This window comes from Siphateles boraxobius, unplaced genomic scaffold (assembly GCF_051911475.1).
Source record: "Siphateles boraxobius isolate OS27281-9 unplaced genomic scaffold, OSU_SipBor_1 13, whole genome shotgun sequence".
NCBI classification, from domain to species: Eukaryota; Metazoa; Chordata; class Actinopteri; order Cypriniformes; family Leuciscidae; genus Siphateles; species Siphateles boraxobius.
The window spans coordinates 5611017-5624645 of record NW_027508733.1 but is presented as its reverse complement, the minus strand read 5'-3'; the positions used below and the strand labels follow the sequence as shown (position 1 = coordinate 5624645).

Sequence of the window (13629 nt, the reverse complement as noted above, 5' to 3'; positions counted from 1 at the left end):
TTTGCTTATTGACAAATTCTGTGATGGCACCACGGATTCTTCCGTGACGGGACACACGGATAACCGGATAACTAGAGGCAGGCTTGATCAATCAAACTCCCCATCCATCATCTTGTGTAAATAATATTTGGACTAATTTACAATTTTTTTTATGTTTACTCAATTGAAAGATAGGCATATACAGACAACGAAAAAAAAAATGATAAAGACTAATTATAAATTAATGTTAAATCGGACGAGTCTGTTGCCATGACGGCGACCCCACTTTCGCGGTTTTTCCGTCATTGCGAGGATCCCCTCTACAAATCGGTATGTATCTCAGACCTGCTACTTATTTACTATCTATAAATGTTGAATTAAACGTTTTAATGCGTTTTAGATGGCTTGTATTGTTGATTGCTAAATAGTTGACATGATATCGTGTCTGTAACGTTAGTGGTTTTTCTCTAAAAAAAGTATGCATTTTTACATTACAAATATTTAATGTTTTCTCAAAATGAGTTTATTTTTTTTCATCCATCCAGTAACGTTACCAACATCTCATCCTATGTAGCACCATCATGTACACCAAAAAATATAGAGGAAATCGATTTTTTTTCTCCAGTATTATTTCCTAAGTAATTAAAGCATATAGCTAGGCCCTATCCTGAAATCCGTCTGATATTGTTTCAAATCATCTTGTGTGTAAACAAAATGAAAAAAAATAATTTTATCATATGCATATGTTCAGATTTTTGTTACCGAAAATATATATGCAAAATTGCGTTTATTTAATGAGATAATGCCTACTTTGCATAATTAAACATACACATTTCAAAAACTTATAATACACTGTTTTTATATACTTAATTGTGTAATTAATCAACTGAGGAAGTTTCATGGTGATAACTATTATTTTAAAAGTTTACCCTATTCACCTATAGTGTCTCGCATTAATGTGGACATTATATTTTTTTCTCAGAGATACTGTATATCTAATTATGCTTTCTTGTCTGTTCTACAGATTATTTGCTTTTTACATATTATCTCCATTGCTCTATCTCTATCGTTTAAAAAAACAAAGGCACTTTTAAGAGCCACTCTTTCAATCTCTCTCGCTCACTCTGTTTCTCTCTTAAGTCTCTCACACTTTCTGTCTCTCTCTCTCTCTCTCTCTCTCTCTCTCTCTCTCTCTCTCTCTCTCTCTCTCTCTCTCTCTCACTCACACACACACACACACACACACACACACACACACACACACACACACACACACACACACACACACACACACACACACACTCATCTTCATATCTGTATTGTGTGTCTATTGTCTGTATTTTTGTATTGTATCTGTGCATGCACCATGTCGGAAAACCACCCAGGATTCTTTGAAGATCCCAATGAGGTCAGGGGCCATATGGCTGCTGAAATTAGCAAGGCTCTTCTCCATGAGGCCAGGGTGAGAAGTTTTGATAAACTTACACCCATGTCTCTGAAAATCACTATTTACATATTGTTTGTTTGTTGTAGTTGCTGTTGAGGTATGATGTTCTAGACATTTAATGGACATTGGAGTAGTGTAGTATTTTATATCTTGTAGTTTTAGTTTTGTGTTTTTTATTGTTAGTTACTTTGGAAAAAAGCGTCCATCAAACATAACCATAAGTCTGATATTCTATCAGAAAACATTAATATTTTATTTTCATATAGGCTGCAATGGCAATGGGAAGCCATGTCCCTCAAAAAAGAAAGAGGACTAAGAGAGGGAAAGCAGTCGCAAGCGCAGCGGCCACAAGTAACAGACGTAAGAAACGTCAAAAAGCAGAACGTCGTGCATTAGGTTCGTTGTTTATAGCACTGTTATAGTTTAATAATGATAATTATCTAAATGTTGGTGAGTGAAAAGATGGTTTGAGCTCACTGAGCCAGATGTATGATTGAATATTGTTAATTTTCTGGACTAAAATATATGATGCTTTACAGTAAGACCCTGATAGAATAGATTACCTATTGTATTGGCCTTTGCAGCTTCTGAAGTTCAAGTGAACACAGTGTCTGAGGAAGTCCCTCAGATCGAAGAAGAGATTACTGCAAGTCTTGGTGAGTATGTTTGTATAATCCCTATAACTACATTTCCTATTCCTCCATATCAACAACTTTTCTAATGACCCTGTAAACTTTTCCTCGATTCATTGTTGTTGATGTCTCACGCTTCTTCTCCACGCAACTACATTAAAAGTGGTTTGTGTTTGTATTTTGTTGTTGTAGACAGAACATGTGCATTATATTCTATTTTTTTCTGCACTCATTGCTTTTGCATAGCTTGCTTTTAGAAATTCTTGCCTATTTTGGGAAGTGATAGACACTCCAACTCTTCATTTCAAACTGGTCTATTATCGGAAGCATATTACACGGTTTGTGAGACCATTGTGATACAATGGTTTGTGATACAATGATCCAGTCCATATACAGTACATTAAACCAACATTGAATGGACACTGTCGTGAATGGCTTGGTCAAAGTCAGATTTTAAGTCATAATTATTGTCGTACCATTCAGTATTATGTAATTTTTATCTATTGTGCCTTCACTCAATCGAAGGGTTGTTTTACAGTTATTTATTTATTTTCATTTATTTTCAGAAACGTGTCTTCAACAGCTGAGGGACACTCTTGACTCGGTTGAGGTTAATGTGGCAGCTGAAAAAACAGCATGGGCACAGCGGCAGCTACACGCTGATACAAGGGCAAAAGCAGCAAGGCCAGCGCTGCTTGATGCTAAACTGTCCGCTGAAAGAGACTTCTACCAAAAATGTCACAGGTGCGGTGCCGGAGAGGCAGTAATTAGGTGCCTGGATTGTGTGCCACTGGACATGGAGTATCTATGTGGAGGATGCGACATGGAGGCTCACAAAAAGAATGTGTTCCATGGCAGGGAGGCAATTTTCCACGGCTACCTGGAGTCTATTCCCCCCACAAAGGCTGTGGTGATGGGTGAAAACGGCCAGCCTCACTTTTGTGAGCAGGGTATGTGTTTATTAACAATTTGTGTTGACTAGTAAAGGGTAATTACTAATTACACAAATATTCTTTGTTGATATACTTTGTCAATGGAAAAGGTTTAAACTCTTAATTTGAATCACTCTTTGACTGAAGAAATTGTTTTTGTTTGGCTTTGACTATGAAACGTGCTATTAGTAAGCAAACAGTGATAATGACATGGTAGAGTTGTCTATTTTGTAGATGTTGGTTTTGAATCACTGATATGACAAGTGATATACCTTCTCGATTGAGGAAAAATGTAACAACCTCTTTGCATTGCAGTATGTCAGTTGCCATTGCCCGCACATAGGGCACTATGTGAATGCACCCATGAGATTAAGGTCACCTCTGGCAAGCATATTTCTGTGGTCACCATGAATGGTAAGTTTGGAAAGTCCTGCTTTTTGTTTCGTAGTACCGCAGAAGTTAACAATTGCCATCAAGGCAAAGCTTTTCTCTTGAGAAATATACCAATTGCCAAATGTTAATGCCATATCAAATACTACAGTGAATTAATAAGGGACAGTTGAGTTGGAAAAAGTTGATTCTGTGAAACACGTTTAATGTGTCTCTTTTTTGACAGGACGATATGATGTCTGTTTGCCCTGTAAAGTTTGTCCTACCTGCCTTGTGGAATGGACCCCAGGGGTGAAAGAGCTCCTCAGGTACCGTTACTGGCCAAGCACAACAAACTGCCAGACACTATATAGTTTTGATGTCTTTGAAGCTTTTGCTCACATCAAAGTATCGGCTCCTTCGATGTCAAGGCATGCCTTTTTAAAGCTACTGGAGCACCGTTCTGTTCAGGCTGGAAGGGTAAATCTGCTTGAATCATTGTTACACACAATCAAATTACTGTAATATTGTAATATTTCTTTTCTGTAAACACAATTTTTTTTATGTCATAGCCGGGGAATGTCTGTGCAGATACGTTCCAGAAAAGCTTTTTCGAATATTGTTTTTGCAAGCATACAGAAGAGGTGATGTGTGAAGTAAATCACTTTTATTGTCCAGCATGTCACCCAGACATGTTGGCAGTGTGTTGCGATGGCAATCGCAAACATTATCGCTTCAAAAAATCAAAAGGGTATGTTCATATTATACAGGCATTAATCTCAATATCAAAACCACAGCTGTGGTCTACATCTAGTTGCATGTAGAGTCATGTTTGGTCAGTTAAAAGAGGATTTTTTTTGTGATCAATTTTATTGGACAGGAATGAGGAACCCTCTCTGTACAAGGGGTTATTTCTTGCCAAAGATGAGGAGGTATCAGCCTTTCTCAACAATGTCAGAGGCAGCAGCATGACAAGAGTATGTCAAATATTGCATATTAAGACAGTATATCTACTGCTTATGTTTGAGTGTCTTTTCTGTTTTCTATTTGTTAAGACGAGTGATATCTGACTTTACAGGCAGATAACAGTGGAACATGTGGCGTTTCAAGGTTCAGGGCGAGTAAGGAGACGTCAAAAAAATCATCGTCCAAAATAGATGAAGAGGGGATACAAGTGGCAGTCTGCAGGTATGTGGGTAGATCAGAAGTGTGCAATTGTACAGATGCCATTTGTTACACGCTGTGGAAACTCATTTGTGGATAAATGTATCAGAGTCATGTTAAATTTCCTTATGGGAAGGAAAGTAAATCCCCTTAACAGATTTTTTTCCCTAGAAGATTGTTTTAAATATCAGTTAGTCACATATGTAGAGATTGATGGGGAAATGTCTGTGTGTGTGTGTGTGAGAGAGAGAGAGAGAGAGAGAGAGAGAGGGAGACTGAGAGAGACTGAGAGGCTTTGAATAGAGGGTTTTGATTAGCTTTGTTTTCCACAGGTCTTATTGTGTAAATTGATCATTAACCATATTGTCCTCTTGTGTATCAGACACGGGATATTGCTGCGAGGACTGAACCACTACCGGGGCGAGGTCTTCGCCTACCCAATGTTTTTACAGAGGGAATTGTCAGAGAGGGCCAATGTCACTTTCTTCTGCATGGATGTTGTCTGCAGGTAATTTTTATCTGTCATATTGAAACTCGGTCAACCTACTGTACATTAAGTGTCAAGTGCCTGCTTTTTTTTTCAGTTGTTTTATATTGATGGCCAGGCAAAGTGTTGGTTAATGCCTACTAATGCTGTGCTTCTTTTTAGGTACTGGCCATACCTAAGCAAAGTGACTGAAGAATCATCAGATCTTCAACCGCTGATGGAAATGAGGCCATTTCTCAGTGTGATGCATGCCAAAGCTCATACAGCAAAATGCGAGGTACCTCAAATTACTGAAATTCAGATGCAACAGTAGCCAGCAGGCAGCTAATGCGAAAAGCCGAGCAATGATTGTTTTTTATTATTTTAATCTGGTATTAGTGGCAATATACTAAATTGTAAGTCTTTGATTATGATATCTTGTGTAGTATATTATGCAGATAAAATATGACACCTTTAATGTGAAAATGATTTTAATGTGCACATAATCCATGATTGCATAACATTAGATTTTTAAAGTTATGGTATGAAATTAATCCAACACTATGTTGCAGGTGAGATGGGGCGGCAGGAATCAGGATGGAGCAGGGAACACTGTTGGAGAGGAAGTTGAGCAAGTATGTTATCACCGACATTATTGTAACTATGTAGATATAGGAGACTTCACTGATACATTTATGTGTGAGACAAGCAGAGTGTGAAGGATAATGCACATCAGGGTATCAAACAAAGATCTATGCTTGCTCGAATGACCATCAGAGCACAACACACATTATCTCACAAGTGCAACACACATTATGTCTCCTCTGAGTAAAAAGTGAGTAGTGGTGGTGTCTGCATGATACATCACTATTTCAAGTTATGTTCCCTCTGAGCTGCACTATTTAATTATATACACACTTTTGATCCTGTTAGGGAAATTCAGTCTCTGCATTTAACCTATCCGTGAATTAGAGACGCACATACACAGCACACAGTGAGGTCACACACACTAACTCCTTACCACTAGAGCAGTGGGCAGTCAGCTGATGCGGCGCCCGGGGAGCAGTGGAGGGTTTGGTGCCTTGCTTAAGGGCACCTTAGCCGTGGATGTGGACAGGACAGCGATTTTCAACAACTTTCCCCACCCACTTTCACTTTCCACACAACCACCCTCCTCCTGGTCGGCATTCGAACGAGACACACGCCCAAGGCCCTAACCAGTAGGCCATGGTAGACTTTTTCCAACCTACCAGTAGGACCCCATTTGACACACCAGGCTGGTGACAGTGCAAAATCATCACCCAGTTTCATGGGATTCTATGAAAATGCCGATTGTCACAGCTCTGGCATGTCATTGTGATGTTTTAAAATGTAGACCCAATTGGCAAGACCCAACTTTGAAAAATTGGGCTTGATCTTTCCTATTTTGCTGTCTATGGCTATGGCTGAAAGGGCGTGGTCGCTTTAGTTTCCATGGCATTCTGAGGTGGAGAGCTAGTTGACGATAAGATATTAGTTCAACAATAAGTATGGCTACACGTTCACATTTACATACAGTATGTTTTTGTTTATTTGTTGTTGTTTTTTGGTAATATAAAATAGGAATACATTTAATTTCTGTATTGTTTATCTAGGTAAACAGCTTTCTCTCCAGGGCAGCTCTTGTCACAAAGTACATGACAAAAGCAGGTTGGTATGACACATTACAAACCATACTCTGTGATGAGGTATTTCTGACTTCTAAAATGTAATTTCCTGTTCTCCTTGCACTAAAGTATTTGTTGTGTTAGGTTGTGTCTAACTGCAATGGTCTTTCCCAAGTAAATTGATCCAATCATGCATGCAGATTTATTTTTTTAAACAGGGAGAGAGAATATGCTCACTCAACAGGCCATGGGGTGGAACAGAAAAAAGACAGAGAACCTTCACAAAGTCTTGGCCCGCAGATACATCAAAGTAAGGACATTTCCCAATGGTCCTCTTGCCTGACACAACATACATTTTAACAACAAACAGCAGAGCTGGAGTCCATCCATCTGTAATAAGCTCATTCATTCATTCATTTATAAACTGTAGATGAAGGAATTTCTTGATCCCGGGATTGGCTGAAAGCTTGCATGATATTTTTTTATTTTTGTGTGATTTAAAGATCTCCGAGAGGGCAAAGTTGGAAGCTGCTAGCTTCAGTGATTTCTGCCAGAAGAATGACATCACTGAACAAACAGCACAGCAGTGGGTGGGTGATGTTCAGCAGTGGGCAGTCACAGGTAAATCATGCGTAGCGCTCAGATTTTTCACAAATACAACTGTTAATTACTTTGTTCAAATATGAACTACATAAGGTGATCAGACATTTTTAAATGAAACAATCGTTTAATTGTGTTACCTATTTAGAGCCAGTTAGCACAACAGAACAGGGAGCAACAGAGGATCTCAGGGCTGAGATAGAGAGCATCTTAGTGGCCCTGCTACGCAAGAAGCATGACCTCTATCGTCAGAATGGTTGGTTGACTAATATTCAAATGGCACATTGTAAATGCAAACAAACAAAAACTGTTTTCCTGAAATTTTTCTTATTTCACTTTGCAGATAGCAATCAAACAAGACAAAGAAAAAGAAGAAAAATAAGAGAATTAAAAAAAAAACTGAAACAAAAGATCCTGCTGTACAATGCAATTGCAGAGGATACAATTGACGAGGAGTTGGCCTCCAATTTGACAGAGGACTACATCCTGCCTTGGGAGAGACGTGAGGATGGTATGGTAGTCCTGACATGTTCTCTAAAATGTATGCCTGTCTTTTTTATTTTTTAATAAAAAAAAAAAAAGTATTTTATTGCAATGAAAATCTCTCTCTCTCTCTCTCTCTCTCTCTCTCTCTCTTTCTCTCTCTCTCTCTCTCTCTCTCTCTATATATATATATATATATATATATATCTTTCTCTCTCTCTCTTGTATGTTTGGGTTTATAACTTAATCATCATAAATACTAAATCACTTTTTCCATCAATTCCCTCTACTTAAAGGTCGCTCCTTCAGGTTAAAACGGTCTATTTTTGACCAAATGATGCTAGTTAGACGCCTTGAGGAGGAGCAGAGTATCCTGGTGAAGGAGATGTCTCAGCACATCACGTCTCTTCGTAAGGAGATAAAGGGAGTGGAGAAGCTGAAAGAGAACATCAGAATGGGCTGTAAGTCAAATTTGGAGTTTTTTTTCTCACTAACATATGTATAGTCCCTTTTCTACTGAATGGTATCAGTTCAACTCACCTCAACATGACTCTACTTGGTTTATTTTCAAATTTTTGGTTTCATTTTCCACTGCATAAAAGTACCATTTCATGTAACTGGTTGCTACAGCAACACTGAAGTAAACTATCTTAGCATCACCATTGTGTAAAAGTTGGTAACATCAATCACTACAGCAGAACAAATAAAATCAACAGTATTCTGAATTCATCACAATACAGACATGTTTTTGGGGAGATGGCAATATTTACTCTATCGGCCGTCCTGTCTTGCTAACACTAAGCTGCTGCTGAGGGCCTGCTCAGAACGTTAATATTATGATGCTAGCGATAACAATGACCACAGAGCTATCTACACATCATTGTTGGAACTTCAACAGAGGTGGAACCAAAAGTGCTTGGTACCAGAGTCAAGTGGATCTGGTACCAGTCTGTGGAAAAGAGCCACAAGTTTTGTTTTTTCTATATTAGTCATACCACTCTGCTCCACCCTCACACTTTGTTTGCCCTATCCTCACCTCAACATAGCCCCCCCCCCCCCCCCCCCAATTACACACAGACAGTCACAGCTTCTGCAAACCCCCATCCCTCCCCGACTGCACTTTATACCCCCAATTTATGCAAAGTATAGGCTGTCAAGCACATACAATTTCTATGAATTTCTTACATACAATAACTATGCATATGACAATAAAATGTCCTTGTATTCCGTGTTTAAGTTTTCTTGCAACAATAACCAAAAAATCTAAACAAAACAAAAAACAAGAAATTGAGTAACATGATTCTGTCATATGTGGTTCTACATGCTATAATTTTGGAACAATACTTGTTATTCTTATGTTTATGTATGTTACAGATTTTGGTGACATGTCAGAGGATGCTGCAGCTGGTTGGAAAAGTGTCCTCATGCGGAGGTCCTCTGCACTGGAGAGTTTATGCCAACAAGCTGTGAGCACGTATAGTGCTATAGTTGATGACCTCCAGATACAGGACACAGAATGCAGAACGGACACTGATGACGAATATGACTTTAGTAGTCCAGAGTCAGAAGAAGATTAGAAAGGAGACCACTCTGTTTTGTTTTGTTTTTAAAGGGGTGGTTCGGAATTTTGGACATCGGGGCTCATTTCCAAGTGAGCCTTAGTCTTATTTATCAGTAGAGATATTTTTCAAAGATTTTCTTCCAGTCGTTCAAGTTGCATAGTTCGCCGGTGCTAGGCTAGCGCGAGTCAACGGTAACTGCTAGCCTGCCATTAAAAACAGTTTTACCCACGACACAGTACACCAAAAGCAAATAAATTATAACGCCAGACTGTCGATGTAAATGTCTGTTGAGAGAATAATGTTAGAAATCAAACTACTCTTGCATCTCAATGATCTCATTACATTTACAGGAACTAGTTTCTCAGCAGCGGCGGTATTTTACTTTGCTCCGGTTAGTAGTACTGCGCCGAAAAGTAAACACAGAACAGAAGCGGACTACAGTCGGGGACGTCTAGCTAGCTAGTTTTAGTCTCGGTTGCCTAGGTAACTGAATATCACTCCGCCGCTGCTGTAGACTGTGCTAATAAATACAAGGAACAAAATAACTATTGCAATGCAATGAAAGGGTAATTTGATTTCTAACATTATTCTCTCAACAGACATTTACATCGATAGTCTGGCGTTATAATTTATTTGCTTTTGGTGTACTGTGGAGGGGGAAAACTGTTTTTAATGGCAGGCTAGCAGATACCGTTGACTCGCGCTAGCCTAGCACCGGCGAACTATGCAACTTGAACGAATGGATGAAAACTTTTGAAAACTGTCTCCACTGATAAATAACAATAAGGCTCACTTGGAAATGAGCCCCGATGTCCAAAATTCCGAACCACCCCTTTAAAATCTGTGAACTTTCCATTATCTCTCACCCTTCCTGAATAATAACAACTACCCAGAACATTGCTTGTTCATTCTTCACACATCAGGCAAAAGATACAGAGGCATCACTAGAAGGAACAATATTGGTTGATTGATTAATGATTCAGGGATAGTACCTACCCCAGGTTGCCTGGCCACGCCTTCCTATGCACTTCCGCTCGATTATCATCTCCCTACAGTGCTAGTTTGGATTTGATTCCATTGAGCTGGTTGTCTCCGGTGGCAAGGAGTTGTGAACGCTGAGCTAGAATACTATCAGCCAAGACAAGCTATCAGTCAAGGGCTGATCCTATCTTTTTAAACTTCAACAAGCTCCAGCAAGCAATAATTTATCGCTACCGAATGGCCAGACTCAGGCTAACTTTTATTACCAGGCTAACCCCCAAGCTTTCAGACACGTAAATATGCACTATGATAATTCAATTATCAACATTAGGTGTTGTTAAATGTGAAATTATTTTGCACTGCAACTTCATATACTACAATCATGAGTGTGTACATTAATATCAATGTAATATCTACTAAATGGATTGGCCCTCTGCATGGACTGTTGGACATGGACTGTTTTATGCATTCTGGACTGTGACATTTCAACCTCAACTTTAGCACTTAAAGGACAATATGGAGCTCATTTATGCTCTATTGAATTTTCTTGTGTGTTGGATGTGTGTTGTGGTACATGTGAGCACACAAAGATAGATTTCTTCAACTGTGGAAATGGCTACAATAAACTTGAATGTGAATTTGAAAATGTTGTAAATTATTTGTGATTGTAATTGAAGTGCATAAAGTACATAATTGCCTAGTAGTCTTCATTGAAAATCTACATTTTACAGTATACTGTCACAATATAAAAACTCTTCAGGATGCTGAAGTGGCACTGGTGATATCAAAAGTCAATTATTGTCCATGGGACCTGGTGTCACTTGGCAGTACTTAACATGCTGTGTTGACTTGACAGGTTAGAGCTTTGATAAAAAGCCACGGATCTTGTTTTTCATATATTCAAAACCAATGTATTCAAGCAGAATAGTATTTAAATTAATATGAAAAAAAGTGATCATTTCAGTAAGGGTGGTGATTGGTTCAGAGTTGGAAACGGGACAACAAGATCGTAGCTAGTGTCTGAAAGTATAATTAAGCTGCATGCCAGATGTCCACCAGCACAGTTGTTTTACAGCCTCATATCTCTCATCCCTAGACATTGCTCAATTTACGAGTCGACCAACTCCTCATTGAGTAGGCCTATACCTGCCAGACATCCTCTTTTTTCAGAAAATGGAAAGTAGAATGTGTCTTTAAAAGCGAGGATAAGCTGCAACTCCAAGTTGATTATGATTTTACTTGATTTGGATACAAAAAAATTGATTGACTTGATTGGTCTGCATTCAGGCTACACACCATTGTATCATCACTCATGGATCCCTATCAGTTTGCTTACCAGGCTGTGGAAAATGCCATCAACCTGGCTGTTTACTCTGCTACATTTGGAGTCAATTAACACCTATGCGTGCATAGCTTAGCATATAACATGATAGATCCTCTCAATCTGTTCTCCAGCCTGCAATTCATGAATGGCAATATAGCTCTGTGTCACTTCATACTTTCATATAATTAATTTGGTCAATTTTAACAATATGGAAACATGCCCTCAATACGGATAGGCCACCAGAAGGCTGTAGAGAGGTAGTAGGAGCAAAAACTGTATTCTACTGTCGCTGGTGGCTTGTGCTTCTCGCCTACTGTCCAGTACACTGTCCTGCGCCACTCACTTATTGTCCTGTGCCACTGGTCTATGGTCCCGCACCACTGTCCCGTGAGACTTATAAATTGTTAAAAACCTAAACCTAATCCGAAACCTAACCCATGGACAGTGACAAATGACAAGGGACAGTAGGCACATCAGATGGGATATTGAGTGAGTGCCATGTGAGAGTAGGCAAGTGTCACAAAACAGTATGAGTTGTGCAGGACAGTGTATGGGACAGCAAGTCAGTGGCACAGTGCACAGGACAGGTGGCACAAGACAGTTGATGGGTGGCGCAGGACAGGTCACGAGACAGTGGATCAGGAGTGCAAACCACCAGCAACAGTACAGTACAGTTATTGCTCGTACTGCTGGAGGAGAAATGACCAAGATCAAGTTTGCAGGTGATACCCCCATCATCAGTCCCATCAGATACAGTATGAGTCTCAGTGCTCCATGGAGGTGAATTGGGATGTAGAATGGAGTATACCAACAGCAAATTTCATCCTGAGAAGGAGGCCAAAGTCCCAGTTATTATAGTTGAGCCCTGATACTCTTACATTTATGGCGTCTCACATCAGACATAATGAATTGAATTTAAATGTGATATTAAAATCCTACCTTATGAACAGGCACAAAAAAACACATTGATCAGACATGATCTGGACATGTTATGTGTAAACAAACTCTTCTATAATGCCATATATCTTATTCATCACTACCTGGTATGGAAGGTCTGACAGACAGTCGCACTGGATGGAAATTAGAGAGGACTGACACAAAAGTCTCTGTTTATTTAGAAATAATTAATATATGCATAATTTCCAGTCAATAAAATTAAATAAAAAAAGGATATTTAAAGGTCTTCTTGTTGTAATCCCCCTTCCCCCTAATTAAGTCTTATTTCATTGTATATTATTTTGACCCAGCCCTCCCCTGGATACACATCAGCTTAACCACTATCATGCAAGGACAAATTCAATATTTTTTCAGCATTTACACTACCCATGTTAAAGTGTAGATTAAGTCTAGTTTGTGATTTCTATAAAGATGGTCTGCTGAACATCAAGAGGAAAAAGGACATTATACCTGTGACTTAGCAATAGACTGGCCAGTTATAACTACCACTATGATGAGGAAACTGATGGGACAGGACAGTGAGGACACTGTAGGAAGGATTAATAAGAACCTGTAGAAGATACACTATTGTCCATAAGGCAGATTCTGTCCATTATGGCTGGCATTAGCAAACATCCCTATTTAACAAATGAATGGAGGACAGAATCCATATTAATCACATCTAGAGTGCATTCACCTCTAGCAACTACTGTAGTGTATTAAAGTTAGAAATTAATATGAAGATTCATTGTATAGCCTACAACAGCCTGCTTTGTCTTAGTAGATTACTGTATGACATTTCATCACATGACCTGGACCATTTTGCTTTGTTGTTTAAAGTCATCGCAATTCAGCAATGACTGACTGTTATTGAGCTGAGCCCCATTTCATACATAACTTGAACCATGTTTGAGAGACAATGGGCCCTATTATAACATCTGAAACATCAAACGTGAAACGCAAGTAACTTTGTGGGCGGATCTTGGGCGCTGTTGCTATTATAGCCTACCAGCGAGATTCTTGGGCGCGACGCAAATCTAAAATGAAGTAGCTACATTACTCATAGGTGTGGTTTGGGCCTAACATGAAATAAACCAATCAGAGCGAC

At 39.0% G+C, this 13629-nt stretch overlaps 1 protein-coding gene across 2 annotated transcripts; it reads left to right on the top strand.

The window, feature by feature from the left end:
- The first annotated feature begins 1019 nt into the window (after nucleotides 1-1019).
- On the top strand, nucleotides 1020-9934 carry LOC143734699 (uncharacterized). Of its 2 annotated transcripts, none has more exons than XM_077225231.1 (19): nucleotides 1020-1441; nucleotides 1693-1822; nucleotides 2011-2082; nucleotides 2625-3008; nucleotides 3306-3404; nucleotides 3607-3839; nucleotides 3932-4110; nucleotides 4240-4336; nucleotides 4438-4547; nucleotides 4906-5031; nucleotides 5173-5287; nucleotides 5562-5624; nucleotides 6624-6678; nucleotides 6854-6945; nucleotides 7139-7256; nucleotides 7384-7491; nucleotides 7579-7776; nucleotides 8015-8179; nucleotides 9093-9934. In XM_077225231.1, the coding sequence occupies exons 1-19, from the start codon at nucleotides 1346-1348 to the stop codon at nucleotides 9293-9295; spliced, it is 2643 nt and encodes an 880-aa protein (XP_077081346.1). In that variant the 5' UTR covers nucleotides 1020-1345; the 3' UTR covers nucleotides 9296-9934. The 2 variants fall into 2 exon arrangements, with proteins under 2 accessions (XP_077081346.1, XP_077081347.1); XM_077225232.1 differs by having other exon boundaries at nucleotides 7579-7746; nucleotides 9093-9483.
- The last annotated feature ends 3695 nt before the right edge of the window (nucleotides 9935-13629 follow it).

Coding starts and splice junctions, on each gene's coding strand:
- LOC143734699 (XM_077225231.1), top strand. CDS start 1,346: ATGTCGGAAAACCACCCAGGATTCTTTGAAGATCCCAATGAGGTCAGG. Junction 1,823..2,010: donor AGCAGAACGTCGTGCATTAG/GTTCGTTGTTTA, acceptor TGGCCTTTGCAG/CTTCTGAAGTTCAAGTGAAC. Junction 7,257..7,383: donor TCAGCAGTGGGCAGTCACAG/GTAAATCATGCG, acceptor TTACCTATTTAG/AGCCAGTTAGCACAACAGAA.